The sequence below is a fragment of the Lissotriton vulgaris genome, chromosome 11 (assembly GCF_964263255.1).
Source record: "Lissotriton vulgaris chromosome 11, aLisVul1.2, whole genome shotgun sequence".
Classification (NCBI taxonomy): domain Eukaryota; kingdom Metazoa; phylum Chordata; class Amphibia; order Caudata; family Salamandridae; genus Lissotriton; species Lissotriton vulgaris.
The window spans coordinates 827,915,546-827,943,116 of NC_141699.1; the positions used below are offsets into that span (position 1 = coordinate 827,915,546).

Consider the following 27,571-nt stretch of genomic DNA (forward strand, 5'->3'; position numbering starts at 1 on the left):
ATCACAGTGGCCCCCACGCCTCCCCAAAAAGCACAGTCTTCAGCTTCTTTCTAAACAACAACAGGTTAGTTTCCTTCCTAAGTTCTATGGACAGGTGATTCCATGCCAGGGGGACAGTGCTAGAAAAAGCTCTGCCACCCTTGGATGTAAGATTATACCGAGGGCATAGCAGGTTACATGCCTCAGCAGACCGGAGGGTCCTACTAGGCATGTACCTGAAGAGCCGATCCTTGATGTAATTGGGGGCTGAGCCGTAGATTGCCTTGTGCGCGATGCAGAGACTTTTAAATTTTATTCTTTGAGCAATTGGCAGCCAATGTAAGCTGCAAAGTAGAGGCGTAGCTCGGGTGTGCCTGGGTTTGTTAAAGATAAGCCTGGCCGCATCGTTCATTACAACCTGAAGTCGGGCCAGAAGGTTGTTTGGGAGGCCATGGTATAAGGAGTTACCATAGTCCAGCCGTGCCAGAATCAAGGCGGAGACCGCCAGCCTCATCGTGGAGAAGGACAGCAGTGAGGAGAGTTTCCGCAACTGGCTTATCAAGCTCACACAAATTCCCACCACAGATGATACCTGCTGTGTCATAGATAGTAGGAGCCCTAAATTGCCATTAACTGACCTGCCAGTGGAGTTTGCTGCCGTGCCTGTGCAGCCAGGACCAGGAAAGAGAACCGGGAGACGCGGGAGCTTGGAACCGACCAAGCGCGGGGCAAAGGGCGGGCCCTCTGTGGCCCGAGGAGGCCCGAGGAGCCAGGCCTGGGCCACTACCCCTGCCCGAATACCCTCAGCCCAGTAACTTTTGGACGCAGACACTGTAAGCTTGCATATATCTTACTTCGAGCTACAGGGCTGTTATTTGTTTATCATTGCTAAGTTCTAACTATATGGGGCTGTCATCACAGTGTTAATATTTCATACTGTCATTTGTGATTAATAGTGGGGTCTGTCATGAATTGTCGGGAGACCAGAAGCATGGCTGTTGCAGGAGCGAAAAAGTTAACTGGTACTCTGGACGACTTTATCGTTCGGACAAATGCTCTAATTGATGAGGGGATTGTATTAATGGACAGAAGGGTGTCCCAAGACTTAGCTATGGCTAAGAGATCGTCATTAGGTCTCATTGCCCAGGCATGTATGCCCAACATCGAGTCCCGCCCCAATACTCTCGCCATGGTACACAATGTTGGGGATTTTGACGCTTTAAGCTCACAACAGGACTTGGAGGCCACCCCTAATCTTAACCTTTTGACAGAGAGTGGCTCAGACAGTAATGAGCTAGATAATCCACCCTTGGTCAGTGCCACTAATCAAAGGGGTTTGAAAGAGGGGGCAATCCCTAAACAAAAGGCTAATAAATCCACCACCCATAAAGGGAAGAAAGCACAATCTGCCCACAACCGGGACAAAACTATCTTAGACCCGGTAATCGTGAATACCAACTTGGTAGTCTGTGCAAATGACAACGGGGGGTGCATCCGACAAAAATTGTCTTGCCACTAAGTTTACCAGACGACACCATTATAGATAATAGTCTGGAGGAAATCTTGGAACTAAGTGGCGAAGTCAATAATTTAGCCAAATGTAGCCAGGATTGGAGTGGGTTAAGCACGGCAAATAATAATATCTTTAACATGTTAAAAGCCCTACTCGAACCCATAGAGGTTAGGCTACGTTGTCTAGAAACTGTACTGAAAAATATTCATAAGGATATAAGTGCCCCAAGCTTTAACTTGAACACCAAGCCACCCCATATAGTGAACACAGTTAACAAGCCATCTTTGGCTGGTAAAAGCGTCACTGTGGTTAAAAATAATGTTCCCAAGAACCCTAGTAATACCTCAAACTTGGGAGGCGCCAAAACTAAGACCCCTGATCTTCAACAAATAGAGAACTCAAATAAACCTAAGACAACTCCCCAAGTCAAATCTAATGATCCCACACCCCCGACTCCAAACCCGGACCCGGCCCGTAGAGACAAGGCAGCAGCCCGAAGAAACATCCATCTTCCCCCTGATGCCTGCCCTTATGGGATCTATGATGTTACAACGCGTTATTTTACAACGCATGCTGTAACATCGCAACTTTTACAACGCAGGTTCCATTACATCGGATGCCATTACAACGCAGGATATTACATAGCAGATGCTATTACAACGCATACCATTACATCGTAAGTATAGGTAAGTATAACTTTAAAAAAAAAATGTAATTAAGTTAATTTAATTAATTTTATTTTACTAATATAATTAAAATAATTGTAAAAATGTAATTAATATAATTTATTTAAATAAGTTTAATTTAATTTTAAATAGGAATTAATGTAATTTATTTAAATTAATATAATTTTATTAATTTAATTTAATAAATTTTATAATAGTAATTATTTAAATTTAATTAATTTAATTTAATTAATATAATTGAATTAATCTTAAAATTGTAATTAATTTGATTTAATAAATTTAATTAATTATAATGTATTTAATTAATTTAATTAAAGTCGTACTTAAAAAAAAATAAACCCTAAAAATACCCCTGAACCCCAAAACCCAAACCCAGCCCTAAAACCTAAAAATACCCCTGTACCCCAAAACCTAAACCCAACCCTAAAACCTAAAAATACCCCTGTACCCCAAAACCCAAACCCTGCCCTGAAACCTAAAAACACCCCTGTACCCCAAAACTCAAACCCTGCCCTGAAACCTAAAAACACCCCTGTACCCCAAAACCCAAACCCTGCCCTGAAACCTAAAAACACCCCTGTACCCCAAAACCATTTCATTTCATAAACTTTTATTCGATTATTAAAATTTGCATAATCATAAAAAGTACAGTTTAAGGAAAGTAACCAACATTTTTGTACTGAAATTTACGTGTTACAGTTTATAAAACAATGCCCTGTCGAATTGTCATTACTTTTTTTAAAAAGGTCACTGTCATTTTGGCTTCGTGTGGGTTTGCCGGCGACTGGAGATAAGCAAGCGCTGGATATGTATTTCTATGGCCGCTTAAGCGTAGAAGAGGAAGAATCCATTTTTTCCTGGCTGCACTGTAGTATTTGCAGAACAATGTGACATGGACCGTTGATTGCTTGGAGGCCCCATCACATGGACAACAAGTCATATTCCGTGACCAATTGTTCTGTTCTGGAAATGAGACCAAGCGAAAAAAAAAGATCAAACCGGAGTCTAGTCAATAAAAACTTTTCGTAATTCGAGAGAAAGAACGTAAGGTAAGGCTGTATCAATTTCTCTGTTTGCAATTGGGAGATTTTTTCATTTTGTATTTTCACTATCTCCGCCTGATTGCGAAGTTCTCTCAAATGAGCTATACACAGTTCTTTCAACTGTTTCTTTGATATGTCTTCAATTGAAGGTGGGTCGAAAAAGTATTGCTCACGGTTAAGATCTTGAAAGAATTTAAAGACATAGTTAAGCCAGGGAATTTTTCTCCAGTGAACTAGGGTAAGGCAGTCTGTGATGAGGGAGCGTGATATGTGGCTTTCTGGATTACACCATATGCGGTACCATAGGATGAGAGGCTGGCAGCGTATGGTGTCTGTCACAAATTCCATCCCTAGCTCTCGATGTGATGCTAAAATCGGGGAGCTTTGGGGAAGGGCCAGAACGTATTTAATGAAGGCATTCTCCGTTGTCTGTAGTTGTTTAATGCTCCCGTAACCCCAGATGCCTGCTCCGTAACTCGCCACACTGTGACATTTTGCATAGTATAAAGTTAAAAGTTCTGACGGAGCAGGTTTGCCTAGTTTCCTGGAGAAGGCACAGAGTGCGGATGTTGCTCGACGAAAATTAAGGTTTCTGGCTTCTATGGCTTTTCGCCAGGTCATTGAGTCGTCCACGAGTATACCCAGATATGGATATACTGACGTTTTTTCCAGCTTAGTGTTGTTTATGTATATGGATTTTAAATTCCCGGGTTTGGGTCCTATGGACATTGTAAATGTTTTCTTTGCATTAACTTTTAGACCCAAGGAGTCCATAAACGTCACGTATTTATTCAACTGTCGTTGGAGTTGATTGGCTGTTCTGGCCAGGATGACCGAGTCGTCAGCGTAGAGTAGAATGGGTATAGGGCGGCGTGCTATTTGCGGGAGGTCCTGACTCCCTGCCAACATTGCTTTTTCAATCCCATTGGTGTATAGATTGAATAGGAAGGGAGCCAGTACACACCCCTGCCTTACACCTCGTGTGATTTTAAAAGGACGTGACAGGTCGCCGCCTATGCCATAACGCACTCGGCCTTCTGCGTTGGTATATAGGCCCCTGAGAAAGGCCAGTATCTCTGGATCTACTCCAAGATTCGACATAATTTCCCACAGCTTTGCATGCTGAACGCAGTCGAAAGCCGCGCTCAGGTCTACATAGACCAGGTAGATTTTCCCTTCCTTTGCGTGTGCATATTTTCCGGCCAGGAGGGTCAGGTTTAGGGCTTGCTCCACCGTACCTAGCCCCTTCTGGAAGCCGTATTGCAGGTCAGTGAAGATGTTGTTTACCTGGGCCCAAGTTTGTAGGCGGTCCAGGAGTAGTCGACCTGCAATTTTACCCGTAGAATCCAGAAGAGAGATCGGCCGGTAGCACGCAGGGTCGTTGCGGTCCCCTTTCTTGAATATTGGGAGCAGAGTGGATGATGACCATGACGGAAGGAGACCGGTTTGGGCGACTGCGGTCATTAACCGGGTTATTATTAACGACCAATAGTCACTGTTGTGTAAGAACAAGTCCATGGGTACCCCATCTGGGCCGGGGGCCTTGCCAGTTTTTGACGCTTTAATTGCTTTTCTAACCTCAGTGACGGTGAAACGTAAGTTAATGGGAAGAAAATGATTCTCTGCGTCGGCCTCGCGTTCTGTTCGAGGTGTGTCAGATGGCGAGCCGAAAATTTTTGTAAAGTGGAGGACCCATTCATTCTCGGTCACTGCTACGTCGAGGTGATTTGGATCGGTATCATTGTCCAAAAAGGGTGATCTAATAGTCTGCCAGAAACTGGTGCTATCCTTTTTTAGTGCGCTCTCGTGTAATTGGCACCAGAGGTCTCTCTTAATCTGGCTCCTACGATTTTTCCTGGCTTCATTGTATGCTTTCCTCCGGGATGAAATTAGTTGAGTGTCTCTTGGTTCCTGCCGAAGGGCTTCTTTTAAGGCCGAGAGGGCCTTTCTACAGTCTGAGTCAAACCATCTTTTGGTTTGGGATGAGGGTTTGTTTGTCCTGTATTTGACTAACTCATCTCTTATAGCCCCTTGAATGTTATGGAAGGAGGTAATGATTAGTTCAGGGGAGGCCTCTGCGGACAGACAGTCCCTTAGCCAGGGGTGCGTTTTTTCAAATATTTTTTGCGAGGTCGCCTCGGGGTCAACTTTAGCCCATTTAATTGCGAACCCGTTCTTCTTATTTAATGTTATTGTTTGTTGATCGAGAGAACTAATTTTCATTGGAGAAGGACCTACTTTCTCCATTGTGATCTCCACGCTTAGAGGATAGTGGTCGCTGATCGGGCTGGACCCTACTATGTAGTTTTTTAGCGAGTTCTTACAAGTGTTAGAGGCTAGGATGAAATCAATAGTGGATGTGCAACCTCTCCCATGGAAGGTGGGTTGAAATTCCTGGGCCGGGTCCACTAGCTCATTTACAAAGTCTAGGTCCAGAGTAAATACAATTTCGTTCAGCTTGTTACCACTTTGAGTATGTGCGAAGTGAGGAATCGGGTTACCGAATACAGATTGTAGGCCACAGGTCCCAGTTATGTGATTTGGACATATTGGGTGGTTGAAATCGCCTCCCCAAATATATTTTATTGTCGCGCTCAGATTCGCGTTTTGAAGTGTAGATATATGAGCCACCATTTCATCCAGATTTGTACAGCAGTCCTGTGTGCCTATGTTATTATAATAGTTTATGAGTATATGGATATTCCTCGATGCAGTGGTATGGTGCGTGATTTGGATGACTTGAAAGGCAGGTGTTTCTTTTGTTAATTTTGCCGTAACTGCTAGGGTATTGGAGAAGTAGATCGTGAGACCACCTTTTGGTCTTCCCATTATGCTTGGCGTTGCTTTAGTGAAGAATGTCTTGTATCCCACTAGGTGGAGAGGGGATAGACGCCAGGTCTCTTGTAAGCACAAGATTTGATGGCTTCGTGCTATTTCCAGCCATTGAGGGCATGTTATTTTACCGGCTAGACCTGCAACGTTCCAGAAAGCTATGCCAACGGTAATGGCCTCATTGACAGTCGAAATAGCGGATTCAATTTTGCTGCTGGTAGAGATTTCGGTGGTTAAAGTTTGTTCAGTGAATGATCTTGCGCTCGTGCCCGGGTTCTCTGGGAAAGGGAGGGTGAAAGGGTTATTTTGCTGGGTCGTTGGGGTCTCTGATGGTTCGGGCTGTTTGGATGGAGTTATCTGGTGCTTATTAGGAACTGGAAAATAAGAGGCATCTACTGAGTATAGGGAGGCAGCTATAGGTTGGTTTGGATCAACCATGGGTGGTCAATCGACCATGTCGAGACACTCGTAACGGTTATGGGTCGGGAAACCCTGCCAACCTTCGTATGCAGAGTAAGGTCTGTCCTGCCAGTATGGAACTTGGCTATCGGCAAACCTTTCTCTTGGCCCCCCCCTGTCAGGGTACTCGCGTGGGAAGTAACCCCAGTTCCATGGTGTTTGACGCCATTGGTCCTGGTTCCGTGAGCCTTTTGGAGGATGGTGCCATTCCCAGGGAGGGGGATTATGTTGTTGCTTCGTTGGGGGGTAAAAAAGAGAAAGGTGGCGGGCGTCTATTCCCCCTTTTTTCTCGAGTTGTGGCCAGGCACATATATAGTCAACCGTAGCGGGATCTTTGCATGTTACGATGATGCAGTCACCGCGTATTGATTTCTTGGTTTTGCCTATCCAGGCTACCCTACGTGCTGACGTGATTCCTCCTGATAGGTGGGATTCAAGAGGTCTATTTATGCTGAGCCACTGCATGGCCTTGTTTTTAAGTGACCATGCAGTTTCTGGAGTGTCATCTACTAACTCGGGTACTCCTGTTAAGACTATTGTATAAGGAGTAGCTTCAGGGGGTAAGTGGGCAGGGCGTCTAACTGCAGGGTATTTTTTCGGGGTGATTTCCGATGCATTCTTGGGTGTTTTTTGGGGAGGTAAGGAATTCGTGGACTGAGAATCTAGTTTCTCCTGGGGGATTCTACTAGAGTCTAGGTTTTGTGCTGGACATGGGGTTCGTATCGTAACCTTTCCTTTGGTGTCTACCTGCTGCACTTTATGTTGTAGTGGTTTCTGTTGTGATGGTTTCTCCTGCTGGGGATGGGGCGCGTTTGCTGCTGGTTTGGGTGTGATTGTCGATGGATTGGGGTTCACTTGTATTGTATGTGTTGGGTTCGTAGGGTTGACTGCTTTTTGAGTGTGTTTTTGGTTATGCTTTTTTGATGGGTGTGTGGTGTTTCGCTGGCCCTTTACATCTATCCTGGTGTTTGTGTCTAAGAGAGTGGCTGATATTATTGTTAGTTGAGCCTCAAGGTTTCTGATGCTCAGCTGGATGGGCTTTAGGTACTGGTAAAGTAAGTCTTTAGTGGTGGTTAGCACTTGTGATGTGATTCTACAAGTCTTGCATTGCTCGGTTGAGTTATTGTTGCTGGATATTGGCTTGTGTGGGAGGGTACAGTCAGGAATGTGCAATATGCTATTTGAGCATGGGGAGTTTGAGTTTCTCGTGGGTGAGCTTTGTGATTTTTCGCTGAGTGGTAATCGGGTTTCTGATGTTGCCCTTTCCCTCTCACCGTGCTGGAGTCGGTTGTCGTAGGTTTGGATATCTCCTTGCGTTTGACAATCAGCTAGGTCTGGGGTTACTTCCAAATCTTCTGATGATGATGAGGAATCTAACTCAGACTGTGTGACTGACAGATCAACTACTGAGGGAACGGTGTTGAGATCTGTGGTTGTAAGAGGCACTGGGAGTGAACAGTTTTGGGAGGACAGATTGATTGGAGATGCGGCGTTCGCTATAGCGCCGAGTGATGAGCGCTTGGCATTTGCGCTCATTAGATCCAGTGAGACCCTCTTTTCCATTAAGGCTATGCTTTGGTTTATTGTTTCATTGACCCTCGATATGAACAGGTCGATGGGGCCTGTTACCTGTGCTACCTCCTGCGCATGTTTGGATTTCGGTTTGGAGGCGCCTCTGGTTTTAGCTGGCATGGTGTTTGTTTCCGGGTCGTCGACGAAAGGGGGATGGCCCGGTCCGGTCTCTATCGGGCGCTAACGGGCAACAACGGGCCCGCCCTTGGCCCGGGGTTAGCTCCGCGCTCAGCCCCGCGCGCGTCCCGCGTTGCGCGTCTCTATTACTGCTAAAGTACTCCCAGGTGTAGAGGGGGCGTGGCACTGGGAGGGGGCGCGGCTCGCCAGGGAAGAGGACACAGCTGAGGATGGTAGAAGCTGCTCCTCGCAGTCCCGGGGCCGCGCCTCTCACCTCCTCTGCGGCCTCGCGCTGTTGACTCCGTACACCGGCTGATGGCTCCAAATGAATTCCGGGAACTGCTACTCCAGTAGCACAGGCAGGATTAGGGCAGTGAAAGCAAAGGCAAACTCCTCTCAGCGAGCGGCACCCGCGAAGCGGGGGCCGCGAGGATTAAAGTACACTGCGGTGGGGGCGGGCACTGGGAGGGGGCGCGGCTCGCCAGGGAAGAGGACACAGCTGAGGATGGTAGAAGCTGCTCCTCGCAGTCCCGGGGCCGCGCCTCTCACCTCCTCTGCGGCCTCGCGCTGTTGACTCCGTACACCGGCTGATGGCTCCAAATGAATTCCGGGAACTGCTACTCCAGTAGCACAGGCAGGATTAGGGCAGTGAAAGCAAAGGCAAACTCCTCTCAGCGGGCGGCTCCCGCGAAGCGGGGGCCGCGAGGATTAAAGTACACTGCGGTGGGGGCGGGCACTGGGAGGGGGCGCGGCTCGCCAGGGAAGAGGACACAGCTGAGGATGGTAGAAGCTGCTCCTCGCAGTCCCGGGGCAGCGCCTCTCACCTCCTCTGCGGCCTCGCGCTGTTGACTCCGTACACCGGCTGATGGCTCCAAATGAATTCCGGGAACTGCTACTCCAGTAGCACAGGCAGGATTAGGGCAGTGAAAGCAAAGGCAAACTCCTCTCAGCGAGCGGCACCCGCGAAGCGGGGGCCGCGAGGATTAAAGTACACTGCGGTGGGGGCGGGCACTGGGAGGGGGCGCGGCTCGCCAGGGAAGAGGACACAGCTGAGGATGGTAGAAGCTGCTCCTCGCAGTCCCGGGGCCGCGCCTCTCACCTCCTCTGCGGCCTCGCGCTGTTGACTCCGTACACCGGCTGATGGCTCCAAATGAATTCCGGGAACTGCTACTCCAGTAGCACAGGCAGGATTAGGGCAGTGAAAGCAAAGGCAAACTCCTCTCAGCGAGCGGCACGCAGGATATTACATAGCAGATGCTATTACAACGCATACCATTACATCGTAAGTATAGGTAAGTATAACTTTTAAAAAAAAATGTAATTAAGTTAATTTAATTAATTTTATTTTACTAATATAATTAAAATAATTGTAAAAATGTAATTAATATAATTTATTTAAATAAGTTTAATTTAATTTTAAATAGGAATTAATGTAATTTATTTAAATTAATATAATTTTATTAATTTAATTTAATAAGTTTTATAATAGTAATTATTTAAATTTAATTAATTTAATTTAATTAATATAATTGAATTAATCTTAAAATTGTAATTAATTTGATTTAATAAATTTAATTAATTATAATGTATTTAATTAATTTAATTAAAGTCGTACTTAAAAAAAAATAAACCCTAAAAATACCCCTGAACCCCAAAACCCAAACCCAGCCCTAAAACCTAAAAATACCCCTGTACCCCAAAACCTAAACCCAACCCTAAAACCTAAAAATACCCCTGTACCCCAAAACCCAAACCCTGCCCTGAAACCTAAAAACACCCCTGTACCCCAAAACTCAAACCCTGCCCTGAAACCTAAAAACACCCCTGTACCCCAAAACCCAAACCCTGCCCTGAAACCTAAAAACACCCCTGTACCCCAAAACCAAAACCCTGCTCTGAAACCTAAAAACACCCCTGTACCCCAAAACCCAAACCCTGCCCTGAAACATAAAACACCCCTGTACCCCAAAACCCAAACCCTGCCCTGAAACCTAAAAACACACCTGTACCCCAAAACCCAAACCCTGCCCTAAAACCTAAAAACACCCCTGTACCCCAAAACTCAAACCCTGCCCTAAAACCTAAAAACACCCCTGTACCCCAAAACCCAAACCCTGTCCTGAAACCTAAAAACACCCCTGTACCCCAAAACCCAAACCCTGCCCTAAAACCTAAAAACACCCCTGTACCCCAAAACCCAAACCCTGCCCTGAAACCTAAAAACACCCCTGTACCCCAAAACCCAAACCCTGCCCTAAAACCTAAAAACACCCCTGTACCCCAAAACCCAAACCCTGCCCTAAAACCTAAAAACACCCCTGTACCCCAAAACCCAACCCCTGCCCTAAAACCTAAAAATACCCCTGTACCCCAAAACTCAAACCCAGCCCTAAAACCTAAAAATACCCAAACACCCCAAAACATATACCTCAGTACCCCAAAACATATACTCCTATACTCATACTTATTTTAAAAATTACTTAAATTAATATATTTAATTTATAATATTAAAAAACATAAATAAATATATGTATTTATAATTAATATTAATTAAATTAATTAAATAATATTAAATAAAATAAATAAAAAATGATATACTTACCAATACTTACGATGTAATGGTATGCGTTGTAATAGCATCTGCTATGTAATATCCTGCGTTGTAATAGCATCCGATGTAATGGAACCAGCGTTGTAAAAGCTGCGTTGTAACAGCATTACGACGTAAAAGTTGCGTTGTAACAGTAAGTTACCCTGCCCTTATGTAGTGATTCTTACTGGAGTCACGGAAATTTCACCATCTGAAGTAAAATCCTACCAGGCTCTGAAAAATAAAGTGTGCCACTGGCTCTCTAAAAATCATCCCCTACCGCCAAATATTTCAAGCAATATTTTAATGGTGGAGAGAACCCCATGGGTGGGCGGGAACAAAAAAAACCTACAAGGGGATTGCATTGTGGTCACTTTTGAGAACACACAGGTGGTAGAATATATATGTAGAGGAACCTCTCGTTACCAAGCAAGCACTGTTACTGCTAGGCCTCTCTCTTATTTCTACCTACATGGGAATCAAGTAGATAAGAGATGGAGCTGGTTAAGGGACCCATATGAGCAAAAAGCCAGACAGAGGTCTAACCCCCCATGGGAGGCGCAACCTTATGGCTGGGATGAGGGTGGCGATAAGGAATGGAATTTGGTTAGGAGAAGAAGAGGCAGACCGCTTCTAGGTGGGTTTGCCGCAGGGCCTCAGAATAGTCACCCATATTATTACCATCAGACTGTAAACGGGTATGATAATCACTTTAACTTCCCAACTGCCAATCGCTATGAATGTCTGCCAACCATGGACTGGGTCGACTGACAAACACAGGGCTCACCACTTAGACAGAGGCTTAACATTCCCCTTACCCCTTTGCCAAAGGAGAATAGTAAAGGTGGGGCCCCATTGTGCAAAAAAACGGATGAGGCACCGGGTAGATGGGAGATTACTCTGGCAACATGGAACATTGCGGGTCTCAAGAATAAAGTGGATGATCCGATCTGGCGGGACTTCATAGGATCTATGGACATAATATCCATACAGGAGACCTGGGACATTCAAAACATACTGACAGTGGATGGTTTTACAACTTTCTCCCTACCGGCTGTCGGATCAACGCAGGGGCGGGCCAGAGGGGGACTGGTCATTCTGATCTCTGCTAAAATCCCGGGTACATACACGCAAATAGCTACTGGCTGTCCTTATTGTCTCGCAGTCTTAATTACCCACAGGGGTTACCATAATGTTTTGGTTATACATTTTTATAATTCTTTTGATAGAGACAGCCCAGTCAGTAACTTGATGATGTTAAGTTCTTTCCTGATTGATTTCAAAGAGTCCATAGAGTATGAATGCACCATCTTGTTAATGGGAGATTTCAATGTCCATGGTTGTCAGGATAAATGCCCCCCAAATGTGTTATTTGGCTCCCCGGATGAAGAAAATATTCATTTTGAACACTCAGAGCAGGGTATTTTTCTAGAATCATTGTTGGCCGAAAATGGGTTAATACTGCCAAAAGGGTGCGATGAGGACATCCCCACGTTTACAGGTCATGGCAGCGGCTCTGTGATTGATTATATTTTCCTCAGTAGTAGTTGTGGAGCCCAAATCAGTAGTTATTCAGTTGTGCGGTCCCACTTCAGTGACCACAATCCTGTTGTATTAAAAGCTAAGAACATAATTGTTACCAAGGAAAGTTGCCCAAATTTGGTAGACAAACATGACATGCGGTTGATTGACCAAGCACGCAGAATTAAATGGTGTAAGTTAATCCCAGAAGAGTTTTTCTGTAACCTCTGCCTTAGCAGTAGGGAGGATTTAAAGCTATGTATGGACGACCAGGCTGGGGACAGTGAAGTAGTGGAGGTGTATAAAAGGGTTTGCCTCGACATTCTCTCCAACCTGACGCGTCAGGGTAAAGGTAGAACACAAGGGAAGGAAGGATGGTTTGATAAGAACTGCTCAGCGGCTAACCGTAAACTTAAGGTAGCACTCAAGTCCAAACCAGTAGATAAATTGCTCGTGGCTACTCTCAGGAAAGAATATAAAGACTGCCATCGAAAGAAGGCGGCGTGAGATTAGAGAGGATGCCTGGGCCGACCTGACCTCAACTGATGTATTGAAAAGAAGCACCAAGTTCTGGGCTGTGGTTAATCAACCCTATTTTTCAGATCCTAGTAACAATGAATTGGATTGTGGAATCCAAGAAGACAAATGGCACTCGCACTTTAGGTCCGTTTACGAACAAGAGTCTTTGGGGATAGAAGGCTTGACTGCCTTCCCCCAATTGCCCTATACCTTGATAGTGAACGAGGAAGAGGTGGCCGTGGCCATTGGTATGATGACCAGTAATAAAGCTCCTGGACCAGATGGTGTTCCCTCTGATCTTTTTAAAGTTGATATTTTATTCTGGTCCAAAGTTTTAGCCAATGTTTTTAATAGAGTTTCTAAGACAGGCATTCCAGAGTCATGGACTCAGTCGGTAATTGTCCCCATCTATAAAAAAGGGAATAGGGGTGACCCGGGCAATTACCGACCTATATCCCTCATTGATTCCGCGGTCAAGGTTTTAGGGAGAGTGATCCTATGTAAACTGACCGATTGGCTAGAGGAGACTAATATTCTTTCTCCTCTACAGTACGGTTTCAGAAAGGGGCGCAGTACCATCGACCAAAGCCTAAATTTACAACTGCTTATCGGGAAGTACACTTTAGCTAAGCAAGGATCCCTGTACATTGCCTTTATGGATCTGTCCTCGGCATTTGACCGAGTAAACAGATCCAAGCTGTGGGGTCAGCTCCTTAACATCGGAATAGATCCAAATATCGTGCACCTCCTAGCAGACCTCCATAGGGACCTCACTGCAACGGTCCGTTACGACAGAAAGGGGAACTGCACAGAAAAAATTAGCATTATTAATGGTGTAAGGCAGGGATGCATTCTTGCTCCCCTGCTCTTTACACTATATATAAATGATTTAGGTAGAGTCTTGGGCGCAGCATGTAAGGACATTCCGAGGGCAGGGAAACATCTACTGCCAGCCTTACTGTACGCGGATGACACCGCTCTCCTAGCCAGAACTGCAGTGGGACTTCAATGCCTGTTGAACTCTTTTTATGTTTTTATGAATAATCTTGACTTAAGTATTAACTTTGGTAAATCCCATGTCATGGTGGTGGGCCATAAAGCGAAGGCCAAAAAAAATGTGATGTCATTGCATTGTAATGGGCATAAGTTGTCAAGAGTCCCCAGATTTCCCTATTTGGGGGTTGTTTTTGATGAATGTTCTACGTGGCACCCTCAAATGTTGGAGAAAAAAATAGCCCTGGCACGCTCTATTTTTGCGTTGCTGGGCTTCTCACGTAAATTAGGGGTGAAGCCCATTGAGGCAGTCTTAAAAGTATATGCTGCCAAATGTACTGCCATCGCTATGTATGGCGCAGACCTGTGGGGCTTCAGGCCAGTCACATCGCTCCAGGTCACGGAAGATAATTTCTTAAAAACGCTTCTTTCCCTCCCAAGATCCACGGCAAGCTTCATAGTTCATCAGGAATGCGGCGTGGACTATCTGGAGGATAGAATTGCCATGGCCCCCATTTTAAAATGGATATCAGTCTGGCTCAATCTAGAGCTTGAAGTGAATCATGAAATCTTAAAAGACTGCCTAACGCTAGATCACTGGGAAAAGATCCCTTGGTTGAAATATGTACAACAAATGTGTGAAAAGTTGGGTCGGCCTGAATTGTTCAACAAACCTTCTAGTTTGGTGAAAGGTGATTTGAAATGGGTTAAAAATACCTTTTTGTTGAACAGAGGAATAGAGAGAGAAGGTAGGGAGTTGTTAAAGCCCTCTGTCAGGTCCCATCAACTGATTGTTTCCTCTGGCCACGTACCGGAACTCTACCTTAAGGTCGTCAACAACTCTAACCATAGGTATCTTTTAACTAAGTTCCGACTGAACAAATTCCACTTATTATTTTCCGGCCGCCCTGGCTGGACCAGGGGCACGGACTTAGATTTGTGCAAATGCGATGGCTGTTCAATCATGGATACTGCCCACTTTCTGTTTTTTTGTGATCATTTCAAAGGCATTAGGAATAAGTTCATCATACCCCTGCTAAAAGGGAAAGGTTTTAGACAAGTGAAGCCAGCTTTGCTGTACCTTCAACTTTTAGCGGAAATATGGGAAATCTACAACGTGGCTAAATTCCTAACCATAGCGATGAGACTTAGTAAAAAGATCACTTGGTCTTAGATGATTCTTCACAAATGTGGACCATTGTAACTTGAATCAAGTTTTTTAAACTTACAACCTCTTATAATGATTTCTTTAATTATTGATCATCGTATATGTTGTTGTTGTTTTTAAATTCTTGCCACCATGTGCTGCATATTTTATTGGGTACTCCCTCCCTTTTTATGCTGTATTTTATCATTTGTTATGCTGCTTGGTGACTTGTGGACCCTTCTTAATGTTTGTGTACTTTTATGGTTTTTGTGAATTGAACCGAATAAAGTATTTCTTGAATTGATAGTAGGGCATCAATTTTGATGCCGAGGCTTTTTACTGCTGGCGCTGGTTCTGGAAGTGGCTCTAATTCAGCCGGCCAAAACTTATCACTCCATGGATTAGCAGCTGTTGTAATTGCCAGGACTTCAGTTTTGTCTGGGTTTATTTTTAGAGAGTTATCCGACATCCAGCTGATTGTAAATTTGAGTGTGTTTTGTATTCTCAAGTGAGCCTGAGCTTTGTCGTCAATCTGAATCAGGATCTGTGTGTCGTCAGCATAGTTATAGAATCTACAGTCCATCCTGTTCAATGCCGCGATCAGAGGCTGAAGATAAATATTAAAAAGCAGTGGTGACAGGGCCGAGCCTTGGGGCACACCGCAAGTCAACTTCGCTGGTTTAGACACAAGGTCTGTAAGCTGAACTCGCTGCGACCGATCTTCAAGGAAGGATGTCAACCAGGCTAGGACTGTGCCCTGAATCCCCAGGTCCTTCATCCGCGATAAAAGTTGGCAATGATTAACGGTATCAAATGCCGCGGATAAGTCCAAGAGGATCAGGGCACAGGGTTTTTTTTTATCAGCCTTGAGTCTCAGGTCATCCAGCACGGACAGCATTACCAGTTCCGTGCTGTGGTGAGCTCTGAAACCCGCCTGATTGGGCTCAAGAAGGTGATTACTTTCTAAGAAGTGGGTGAGAGATTGCAGCACATGCTGCTCTAGAATTTTTGCGAGAACGGGAAGCTGGGAAATTGGCCTAAAATTCTTTAGGTTTTTTGGGTCGGCACCTGGTTTCTCAAGTAATGGAACCACCCTTGCCTCTTTAAAGTTGGAGGGCACATGTCCCGTCTCCAAGGAGTCAATCCGAGCCATCCCAACTTGAAAATCTGAGGTGGGCAGGGGTCAGCTGGGGAGCCGGATTTCACCCAGTTCAGTATGGTCGCTAGGCACTCCTTGGTTAGGGCTGGTAAAACCGATAGGTTTTGCAAAGTTGGTCTGATGGGGAATGGGAGGGGTTCAATAGAACATGGAAGGTTTGGGATCTGACTGATTTCTGTTACCAATTTCTTAATTTTATTCATAAAGAAGTCTTGAAAGTCTCGGCAGTCTTTTGAGTCAAAGGAGGGCTTTGGCTCTTTGACTGTACGTAGATCATTTAGGACCTTAAAAACTTCTTTCTGGGGGTTGGCTGCCATTTGGATGGCTGTTTCGTAGAATTCAGCCTACCTCACACGAATAGCTTTTTTATAAGATGCAAGCTGCAGAGTGTAAGCCTCACGTGCAATGGGCGAGCGGGACTTGCGCCAGGCTCTTTCACGTTGGGGAAGAACTTGCTTTAGTTCCCTAAGATCTTTTTTAAACCATCCTGCAGCTTTGCCCTTGTCTCTCATTCTAATTTTGTGTACATGGGCAACAACCTCAATAGCTTCCTTGACTAAAGACTGCAAGGCGGTGCTTTCAGTATCCACATCGTCCATTGGCGACGGGGGGTATGAGGTTTGTGATAGAGCGGTTATTAAGTCGTTAAGCTTTAACCTGCCTCCAACTGCGGAGTACTTTCCACTGTGACTTAACTTTCCGCTGTCCCAACAGGAGTGGAAAATGGCCTTCAATCAGATAATGATCGGACCAGGGACATGGGGAAATCACCGGGGGTGCTAAAAGTGGGCAAGAGGACCAAATCAGGTCCAAGGTATGGCCCTTCTGGTGGGTTGGCTCCTCTACCACCTGTGTGAGTCCCAGGTGCGTTAAAACTTCATCAAGTTGTTTTACCTGGCTGTCCTTCGGGGTAATTTCCCAGTGGAAGTTAAAATTGCCTAAAACCACCAGCCCTTCATAACGAGTACGGAGGTCCTGGACCATCTTCAGGAATGGTTCCATGAACTTAACTGTTGTGCTTGGTGGGCGGTAGACTAAAAGAAAAGCCACACAATCCGTAGGGGAGCAGAATTTCACACCCAAGACGTCTGCACCTTAAATACACTCTGAACATAGTGTTTCTGTCTTCAGAGTGTTTTTAAAGAGGAACGCGACACCACCCCCCTTCACATTATCTGGTCGGTTGGCATGGATAGCAGAAAAATTAGGCGGTAAGCCTGCCACTAAATCTGGAGTAGAGGACTCATTAAGCCAGGATTCGGTAACGCAGAGGATATCTACGGTTTCTTCCTGCAGGAGGGAGAAAACCTCAAGACAGTGCTTCTGCAAAGATCGGGTGTTAAGCAGTGAAAACTTACACCCCTGCCTGCTCGCCTGTTTCGTCGAAGTGCCCTGTAAGGAGGCTCTGATTGCTAACTTGGGGCTATCATTAGGTCTCAGGAGTCCTTCCCGCTTGAGTTTCAGGATTACCCTATCTGGTAATGTGTAGGCAAGTGAATCACAACATAACAGCGACTGTCTGGAATATACCAGGGGGGAGCAGGGGACCTGGCCCCTGGGCCCGGCCTGGCGCGGACGGGCACAGACGGGCTCGCCTTCGGCGCGCCCGCGTCGTGCCCGCTGCATGCGACCGCTGCGCGACGGTGCTGCCATTCCCTTCAAGTAGGAGTCACCAGGGAAGGCCCGCCTGCAACCCGTCCCCGGAAGTGCGTCACCAGGGGGAGCCCAACTAGCCCAACTATAGGTCACTGAGTCCTCCACTCAAGCGGCACCAGCCGTGGTGGAACGGGGATGTTGACCAGCGTTAGACAGCGTTTAACGGTGAGTACAGCAATACACAGTAAAAAGTCTACATTAAGACGGTATCCTGAAACAACAGAAAAAGAAGAAACCTGTTGTAAAAAGGAGGGAAGCGAGAAGACTGGATCTGAACAATAGAAAAGAATGTCATCGGCATATACCGAAAGCTTGACTTGCTGGGAAGCAAAGCGAAAACCGGAAATAGATTCATCCTGACATATTTTAGTAAGAAAAGGTTCCAATTCTAAGACAAATAATAAGGGGGAGAGAGGACAACCCTGCCGAACACCTCTCTGAAGATTAAAATAATCGGAAACAGCCCCATTAACAAAAATCGACGCCTGGGGATTGGAATTGAGTAGAGAGATAAGAGAGTTAAATTTAGAGGGGATACCGGTCCAAGAGAGAGCCTGAAACATAAAATCCCAACCAATGCTATCAAAGGCCTTCTCCGCGTCCAAAGAGATAGCGGCTAAAGGAAGATCCAAAAAGGAGGCTTTGCTGAGAATATTGAAAAAGACTCTGGAATTATCAGAAGAAAGGCGACCTTTCACGAAGCCGGATTGCTCAGGGCCAATTAAGTCTGGCAGGATAGGATCTAGGCGAAGGGCCAAAAGCTTGGCCAAAATCTTATAGTCAGTATTAACTAAAGAGATAGGGCGGGAATTTTTACAGAGCAAGTGATCTTTGTCTTCTTTGGGGGTTAAACAAATTAAGGCTTGTTGGAAGTACCCACTAGAATGACCGGAGTCCAGAAAAGTTTGAAACAGAAGTAATAATTTTGGTAAAAGGAAAGAGGCAAAATGACTATTAAATTCAATAGTAAACCCATCAGAGCCCGGGGCATTGCCATGACGCAATTTAGAGACAGCATGAGAGATTTCAGAGAGTGAGAGATTGGCAGTCAGAGATCCAAAATTCACATGAGACGAGGGAGGAGGAGAAAGAGATTGGAAGTAAGAAAGGATATCAGTCGAAGAGGGAACAAGTTCTGGAGTATAAAGATTTTTATAAAAAGCATAAATTCATTGAGGATATCTTATCTTTAAACAAGAAATCTTCAGTAGACGATTTAATCTGTTCAATTCTCGTGCGTTCCCTTCGGATTTTGAGATAATTAGCGAGTAATTTCCCCATTTTATTTTGACCCCCATAATAACGTGCGTTACATTTAAATAGTAGATTGGAAGCAGCATCGGTGGTGAATTTATTAAAGGAAATTTTGGCCTCGATGAGTTCTTTAAGGGAGGATGCGGAATTTGTGGAATGGTAGGCAAGTTCAAGTTGTTTAATTTTAGCGAGGAAGGAAGAAGATTTAGCTTCATTGGCTTTTTTCTTACGAGAAACAAAATTAATAATAAAACTCCTAGAGGCCGCCTTAAAAGAATCCCAAACCATGACATAAGAGGAGGTAGGTGTGTGGTTAAGCAAAAAGAACTCAGATGCGAATTTAGAGAACTCTGTACAAAAAATAGGATCAAGGAGTAGGGAATTATTAAACTGTCATCTGCCTGAGTGGGGAGAAAAGGGAAGGAGATCAATATCAACGAGTACTGAGGCGTGATCAGAGATCAAAATGGAGCCAATATCGGAATGAATACCGTGTTGGGAGAGGGATTTGCTCAAAAAGAGATAATCAATGCGTGACTGGGAGTTATGTGCAGGGGAGTAAAAACTATATTCCCGAAGATCGGGATTACACAATCTCCAAATGTCTACCAGTGCATTGTTTTGAATGGTGTTAGTGAACTGGGAGTGCATCCTAGAGGGTGAGAACTTAACCTTGGAATGTCGATCTAAAATGGGGTCCAAAATCAAATTACAGTCCCCCCCAAAAATGACATAATCCTCATGAAGAGCAGAGAGTTTGTTAGAAATAGAGGGCCAGAATAACTTATCAACACCAGTGGGAGCATAGACATTAAATAACACAATCGGTATCTTATCAACAAGCAATTTAACAAGCATCCACTGACCCTGGTCGTCACATTCCTGCGAAACAACAGAAACATTTAACTTTTTATATAACAAAATCAGAACTCCACCCTTCTTATTATCAGTTGGACAGAAGAAAACATGTCCCACCCAACAACATTTAACTTTTAAGGCTTCAGCCTCTGAAAGATGAGACTCCTGAATAAAAGCCACATCAGCTTTAAGCCGAGCCAGATGACAGTACTCGTTGTCTCTTAATTGGGTTATTTAAACTCTTAACATTCCAGGTAATAACATGGAGTGGAAAACAGTAAGAAATATATAAAGCAAAACAGAAACATGCTTACTAAGTCAGCAATAAGAGAAAAGCAAAAAGAAATAGTCATGGTAGGTGAGAAATAAGGTGAGAATGTCAGATAGTAAGAAGAGGAAGTAGGCATAGCAAGGGAGAAAGAGATAGCGGGAGAAAGGTGAAGAAAGAAGAAGGAAAAGAGAGAAGAAAGAGAGGAAAAAAAGGAGATGAAGAACATAGAGACAGTACAAGTCCAAAAAGACGACTGAATGACGTTCTTACAAAACAACCGTGGAATAGGGGGTGGCGACGCCAGAGACAACAGCGACAACAGCGAAACACGACAACCGCTCCGGACATCAGCCTGCAGGATAGAAGAAATGGCAAAGTAAATAAACAACAGAGGTAACAACAGGATAAACACTTGGAAGAAAACCTATAAGAAGGGAACTAAAACAAAGGATAGTGATAAAGAGTTAAACAATAGGAGGAGAATAGAACGCATAATGGAGACAAGGGTCACAAGACTGAGGGTTTCCTTCAAGTCCATGACCAATCAGATGGCTCTGGAAGTGTCCATGTCATTCACTCCATGTTGACGTAGAAAGTCTTGCAACGCTGCAGGATCCTCAAATGTGGTGGTCTTCTCCTTATACATAACTTTGAAAAGGCACGGATACAGAAGACCATATTTGGCATTGAGGGCTCTCAGATGGGGACGCATGTCAAGAAACCTCTTCCAACCATCAGCCGTGGCTTTAGCAACGTCTTGAGACAGGTAGAGACAATGGCTTTCCTAAATAACTTGTTTTTTGGCCTTGGCGGCAGAAAGCACTTGTAACAGATCCGTGTATTGCAGGAACAGCATGATGACGCCGCAAGGCTTAGAGGAAACTCTGGGACCCAGACGGTGGGCTCTTTGTATATTAATAGAAGACAAGGCAGGAGCATACAGGAGTTTTGGAAGAAAGGTTTGGAAGAAGGCAGAAGTGTTAGACCCCTTCGTAAGTTCAGGAAGACCGTAAAGACGAAGGTTGTTTCGACGGTTCCTGTTTTCCAAATCCTCTGTCTGCCTCTTGAGATGAAGAATTTCAGCTTCCATGGACGGAATACGGGAGCAGGAGCTCTGGACAGATTCTGTTGTTTGTTCAAGCATTAAAACCCGGGAATCCATGGTCGTCCACTTTTCTTGCATGCTCTGTATGGCCTGGGAAGTATTCTCCATGAAAGGTCTAAGAGCACGTAGTTCTTCCAAAATAAGATCCAGAGAAGAAGGAGAAGAAGCATTATCTGGAGATGGGGGGTCTTTTTTAAGGCGTTTAGAGGACGCTAATGTAGTGGGGAGCTTGCTGCCATTATGAGATTTAGAGATCGCCCCCAGATGAGCCTCCGGTTTAGACATTGCACCGTCTTCCATATCCTGTGAGGGGGAATCAGAGTCGGAGTGGAGAGGCGCCTTGTTCACAGTGGATAACTTCAAATTACGGAGTTTCCCCATATGCGACGAAAGGAAGCGTTGGTATCCAGAAGTAAAAAAATGGTGAAAAGAGTCAGTGAATTAGAAAAGCCACCGGCAGGGCGAAACAGGAATCCTGAGCGTACCCCAGCAATAGAAAGACAACAAAACGAGTCAGAAGAAATAAAATCAATGCAGAAAAGCGCCTGCATGCAACCTGGAGGATCCAAACATAAGAGACAGCATCTCTGCGAGGAGAGTGAAGTAGCAAAATGCGTTATATAAAGCAGGAAGGCGGGCAGGCTGGAAAGCTCTGAGCTGTGGTGATGACAATTATGTATGAAGCACCCGCTGAGCTGAAACTGGATTGGAATCAGGCAATGCCCCTCATTTATGAAACAGCAGGTGGAGGAAACACTTCAAGAATAGGCACATCAAACGCAGCAGAGCGCATAAAGCCAGGGAAACCACTGAGAACGTCAAGGAGCTGCGCACTGCATTGCTGGCAAGCAAAGTTCAAAAAGTGAGGCCCATATGTATTTGAAAGTGAGAGTACCTGGAATGAGGAAGGGATACAAAGAAAAGTCCCAGTTACAATTTGGTCATAATGATGAAGTAAATCCAGGAAATGGCGGCCGGAGTTTGGGGACCGAGGCTGCAGTGAGAGGAAGCCCGGTATTGCAGAAGAACGGTGAATATAAAGAAAAGAGGCTCACCTCATTATTTGAATGGGCAGGCAGCAGGATTGCTGAGGCAGTGCGCAGTCCTAAAGCTGTGTGGAGGCTCAGCATTTGCGGCGCGGATCGCCGCCTCAAAAACGCGAAATGGCGGCCGGAGCCGCGGTGAAACAAAGTTCGGCAGCAGGGACGCTGAGTCAATGGGAAGCAGGAAACAAAGACGTCGCCGAAATCACGGCATCATGTAGATGAAGCGAGTATCGTTCCTTGTCGGTAAACCACCGGAGAAGTGCCATAAAAGTTCTGAACGTGAGGTCCTGCGCGGGAGCTCCGCCACTATCCCTCCATCCTGGCTGACGCCTAAGCCATGTGTATATATTTCTGATTGTGTGTTTGTACTGCCAGTGTGAAGATTACCTGACTGCAGCAGTGAGGCTGAAGAACACCACGGACAGTAGTAATTACAATTTGAAGGGGAGTCAGGAAAAGAAGGCATAGTACATATTTAAACCTCCTCCGGAGCCCCATAGCAGATATGCACCTCATACGGAGCCTGGTGGTACATCCTTCCCACCAACAACACACATGCTAAATACATGTTCATGATGCATACCTGAAGATGTCTTGGAAGTACGACATTGGAATTGTGAAGGAAGCACTGCTTAACATGCCTCGAATTACAACCTGAAGCAGCAGATGGCTTGCAAAAGGAAACACAGGCAAAGGCAATCAGACAGACAAATAAACGTGAATTGTGGGGGTTGGAGGGCCTGCTGTTCTAATGAGACTGAGGCAAAGAGCGGGATGAGTCATCTGTATTTCCCTGTGTCACTATGTGACTCCGGCGTTGCTGAAGAGGCTGCAGCTGTGGTTGTTCAGGCGCAGCATGCTTCTCTTCCGGCTCTGCTGGGAGGCTGCCTGTGTCCTGGTAAACACCTTCCTCTTCTTTTGTGATTTTAATTAATCGAATAAAGTGGTTAGGTCTGACCTTCCTCTTCATGCGCAGGAGCGTCTGTATAGTGCCTGCTGGACGACGCATGCGTAACACAGCCGTCTGGACAGGTCAGGCAAAATAAAGTGTGAGACTTGGTCAGCCAATCCCAGGAGAAAACAAGCATTTATAAATGCAATAGGACTCATATTACGAGAGATCTATTGCATTATAAACAAACCTGCGGGCATCCAAGAAGGCATGATCGGGAGTGGGGAGCAGGGGGGTGGTGAGTGGAGAAGTTACGGACTGCGGGAGGGAAGGGGGGCAGAGTAACAAAATAGTTTGTAAAGTAAAGGGGCAGATAGCAATGGAAGGAGAAAAATGACGATATGACCGTGAGTAGGAGGGACAAACAAGCCGAAAACAAATCAGAATGCAGCAGTTCTGATTTAAGCTAATGAAAAACATGGTCGCAAAGTGGGCAGAGCTTCGCCCCACTATACTGTATACTGCATGCTTCGCAAAGCGAACAGCGCGTTGCACTGCAAAACTATGTGAAGCCTAAAAATAGAGGTGTAGCAGAAAATGAAAAATTAAGGAATCCCTCTACAACCTCAGAGGAAAATGTATAGGAGGTAATCAGTCGCACACATCAAACTCGACCAGTGAACAGCATGTATAGCTACCTCTGCTGATTCGCAGTCCCTAACATCTTAACTCTGGAAAGTGACTCTCAGATCCTTGAGACAATTGAAATGTTTCAGGAAGGGGGAAGGTGTGGCAGAAATAGGTAGCCTTTCACACAGCAGGACTTTCCTGACATTCTCCTTTCACGAGTAAGCCTTGGAAGCGTAAAAATTTTACCGTTATCCAACAGGACAGAAATGTTATAGAAACTCAAACATTGGAAACAGTTTTCAAATGACTGACAACGCACTGATGTGTGACCTGCAGTTTCTCTCATTGAGTGTGAGTATTTCTATCAAAGGCAGACATTATCTCTGAGAAATCCTACCTTTTGAAAATCAAACTATTTGTAGTAATGAGAAGATAGATCAATGCGCATGCTCATTACAGCAAGGAATTACACTATATAGTTCCTAGTAAAGTCAAGTAACACAGTTCCCATGTTGCCACATGGCAGGTGAGCATAGATCATGAAGTCCTGTTTAATTTTGTATTCCTTCTGGTACTTGTTGATTTCCCAATTACCAGTACCAGAATGCAAAGTGAAAACCAGAACTGGCTTGGGCCACTTTGAGAGTTCTGCATTAATGAAAATAACTTAAAGATCCCTTATGCACAAAACAACATTTTACCTCTAAAGTTAATTAAAATATAACCTACCTAAGATAGTGCTTAAATCCTCTCAGGTTTTGACCATTTTGCTTGAAAATGCTCCATTCGCCACATATTTTCCCAAATTAATTGTGTAAAACTTAAGATGGTCCCACAAACAATTCTGTCTCACAAAAACGTATGGTAAGTCGGCCTGCTTCGGGACAGGAATGGGAGGGGGACCGAAAGGCCCTGCTGAAAGGATGGTGGTGGTGCTATAAGGCACAGCTTTCAAGAGGGACGTCACTAATGAGAAGAGTGCTGGTGACGCTGTGGCAAAGACCCAGCACAGATAGGCAATAGTCTAGGCAGATGGTAGGGAAGTGCAGAATAGTGGAGATACAATCGTAGGGCCCATACCTTTCGCTCATACATTTCAAAGGGAGATACCAATGAGAAAGGGGGTACAGGCACACTTGAAAGGTGATTTATGGAGTGATTACTACAGCATAATTTTGGTGCAGAAAGTATATTGACCAAACCCCATGCAATCACAAACATCTGCAAATAAAAGAATGTCTTATCTCAGTCATCACCCCTAGTATATATTCATTTGTAAAAATAGGGCTCTAACAGTACTCTATTCTTGATAATAACTTACATCTATAATAATTCATAATATAAGCACAATCAGCACATACGCCCAATTCATTCGTAATCAATTATGAAACATATGCTCGTGCAAATTTAAAAACTCAGCCAATTGTTTTGAATTTTCATTAGTCCACAATGAGAGATAAGTGGACAACATATTGAGTGTAGGAAACCTGACTTACATCAAAATAAACGTACAACACAAATAAGTATAATGTATGGCGAAGGAAGTCAACTACAAAAATGGACAAGGATGTAAAAAATAATAGATGGTGGTGGTTCCACAAACAGAGATTTTACCTGCACATATCAGGCCTAGCATCCATTGGCAGTATGGTAGCAGACAGAAGGGAGGTGACCTGCCGTCCTGATAAAATCTTGCTTTACATAGTGTGCTTTCTTTAGTTTGCAATGGCCTCCATCCAAAGTGTCATTCCTTCTCTTCCTCTACCCCTCGCAGGTATTTGTGCTGTGCCACGGGCTCCTGCAGCTGTCTCAGCTCCTCTACAGTGCATACTTCAAGAGCAGCCTGACCACCATTGAGAAACGCTTCGGCCTCTCCAGCTTCTCCTCTGGCCTTATCTCCAGTCTACATGAGGTAAGCAAGGGCAGAGGGACAATGCAAACAGCAGGTCCACAAGATGGCTGCAGATCAAAAGTCCTTAGATTGACTCAATGTTAGTACCCACGCGCTAAGGTAAGCTTCTGTTTTGTATCGCACCCTCAACTACAAAACACAACAAGCATTTGCAATGCAATAGGTCTCGCATTAGGAAAGTTTGAGCTATTGGTATTGTAAATGACAATTTTTTTATTTATATTTTGTTTTTGAAAATAACTAAATTAATAGCTTTGTCATTTACAATGCCAATAGTTATAACTTTCGCAAATGTGACACCTATAGCATTTGTAATGCAATATGTGTTGTATTTACGTGACTTACATGTATTGATATTACAAATAACAATGGCTTTTAATTTTTTTTTAATAGTTAATAATTAAATAAAAGTTATTGTAATTTATAATGGCAATAGCTTAAAGTTTTGTAAATAACTTTTGTGAAGATTATGTTCAGTGTATTTTATTGTGACGAAATTCCAAGAACAGAAGTGAAATATTAACATGTTTTTGTTACATTTGTAATAAAGCTTCAAACATTGAGAGAGCATATTTGAACCAGGTGTTGTTTAATGGTCGCAGAGATTGATGATGTGGTGGCGCTGAGTGATGTTGTGATGGCAAACGAGTGATGCTGTGGCGTTCAGTGATGCTGTGGTATCACATAGTGATTTTGTGAGGGTGAGGGGGTGTGAGGGGGTGTGAAGGTGAGAGGGGGTGAGGGTGTGTGTGAGGGTGAGGGGGTGAGAGGGTGTGAGGTTGAGTGAGGGGGTGTGAGGGGGTGAGGGGGTGTGAGGGTGAGGGGGTGTGAGGGTGAGTGAGGGGGTGTGAGGGTGTGTGAGGGTGGGGGGAGAGGGTGTGTGAGGGTGAGGTTGGGTGAGGGTGAGGGGGTGTGAGGGTGAGGGGGGTGTGAGGGTGAGAGGGGGTGAGGGTGTGTGGGGGTGAGAGGGGGTGAGGGTGTGTGAGGGTGAGGGGGGTGAGGGTGAGTGAGGGTGTGTGAGGGTGAGGATGTGTGAGGGTGAAGGTGTGTGGGGGTGAGGGTGTGTGAGGGTGAGGGTGTGTGAGGGTGAGGGGGTGTGAGTGTGAGAGTGTGGGTGAGGGGTGCAAGGGTGTGAGGGGGAGGGTGTGGGGTTGTGAGGGTATGGGGTGGTGAGGGTGTGGGGTTGTGAGGGTGAAAGGGTGAGGGAGGGTGAGGGGGGTGACAGGGGTGATGGGGGTGAGGGTGAGTGAGGATGCGGGTGTGTGAGGGTGAGGGTGTGTGAGGGTGAGGTGGGTGCGGGTGTGTGAGGGTGAGAGGGTGTGTGAGGATGTGTGTGAGGGTGAGAGGGTGTGTGCGGATGTGTGTGAGGGTGATGGGGTGAGGGTGAGGGGGTGAGGGTATGTGAGGGTGAGTGAGGGTGAGAAGGTGAGTGAGGGTTTGTGAGGGTGAGGGTGTGTGAGGGTGAGGGTGTGTGAGGGTGTGTGAGGGTGAGGGTGTGTGAGGGTGAGGGTGGGTGAGGGTGAGGGTGGGTGAGGGTGAGGGTGTGTGAGGGTGAGGGCGTCTGAGGGTGAGGGGGTGTGAGGGTGAGGGGGTGTGAGAGTGAGGGGGTGTGAGAGTGAGAGTGAGGGGGTGTGAGAGTGAGGGGGTTGTGAGGGGGTGAGGGTGTGTGAGGGTAAGGGGTGTGAGGGTGGGTGGGTGAGAGGGAGGGTGAGGGTGAGAGGGTGTGTGAGGGTGAAAGGGTGTGTGAGGGTGGGTGGGAGGGTGCGGGTGAGTGTGTGAGTGAGGGTGAGGGGGTGTGAGGGTGAGGGGATGTGAGG

At 45.4% G+C, this 27,571-nt stretch overlaps 1 protein-coding gene across 2 annotated transcripts in view; it reads left to right on the forward strand.

Moving 5' to 3' along the window:
- Positions 1-27,571, forward strand: part of SLCO2A1 (solute carrier organic anion transporter family member 2A1) — a 661,420-nt gene that overhangs the window by 338,650 nt on the left and 295,199 nt on the right. For both annotated transcript variants that reach the window (XM_086943938.1, XM_086943937.1), the window contains exon 2: positions 25,617-25,754. In XM_086943938.1, coding sequence (XP_086800064.1) covers positions 25,617-25,754 — 138 coding nt within the window. The remainder of the gene's footprint in view (positions 1-25,616; positions 25,755-27,571) is intronic.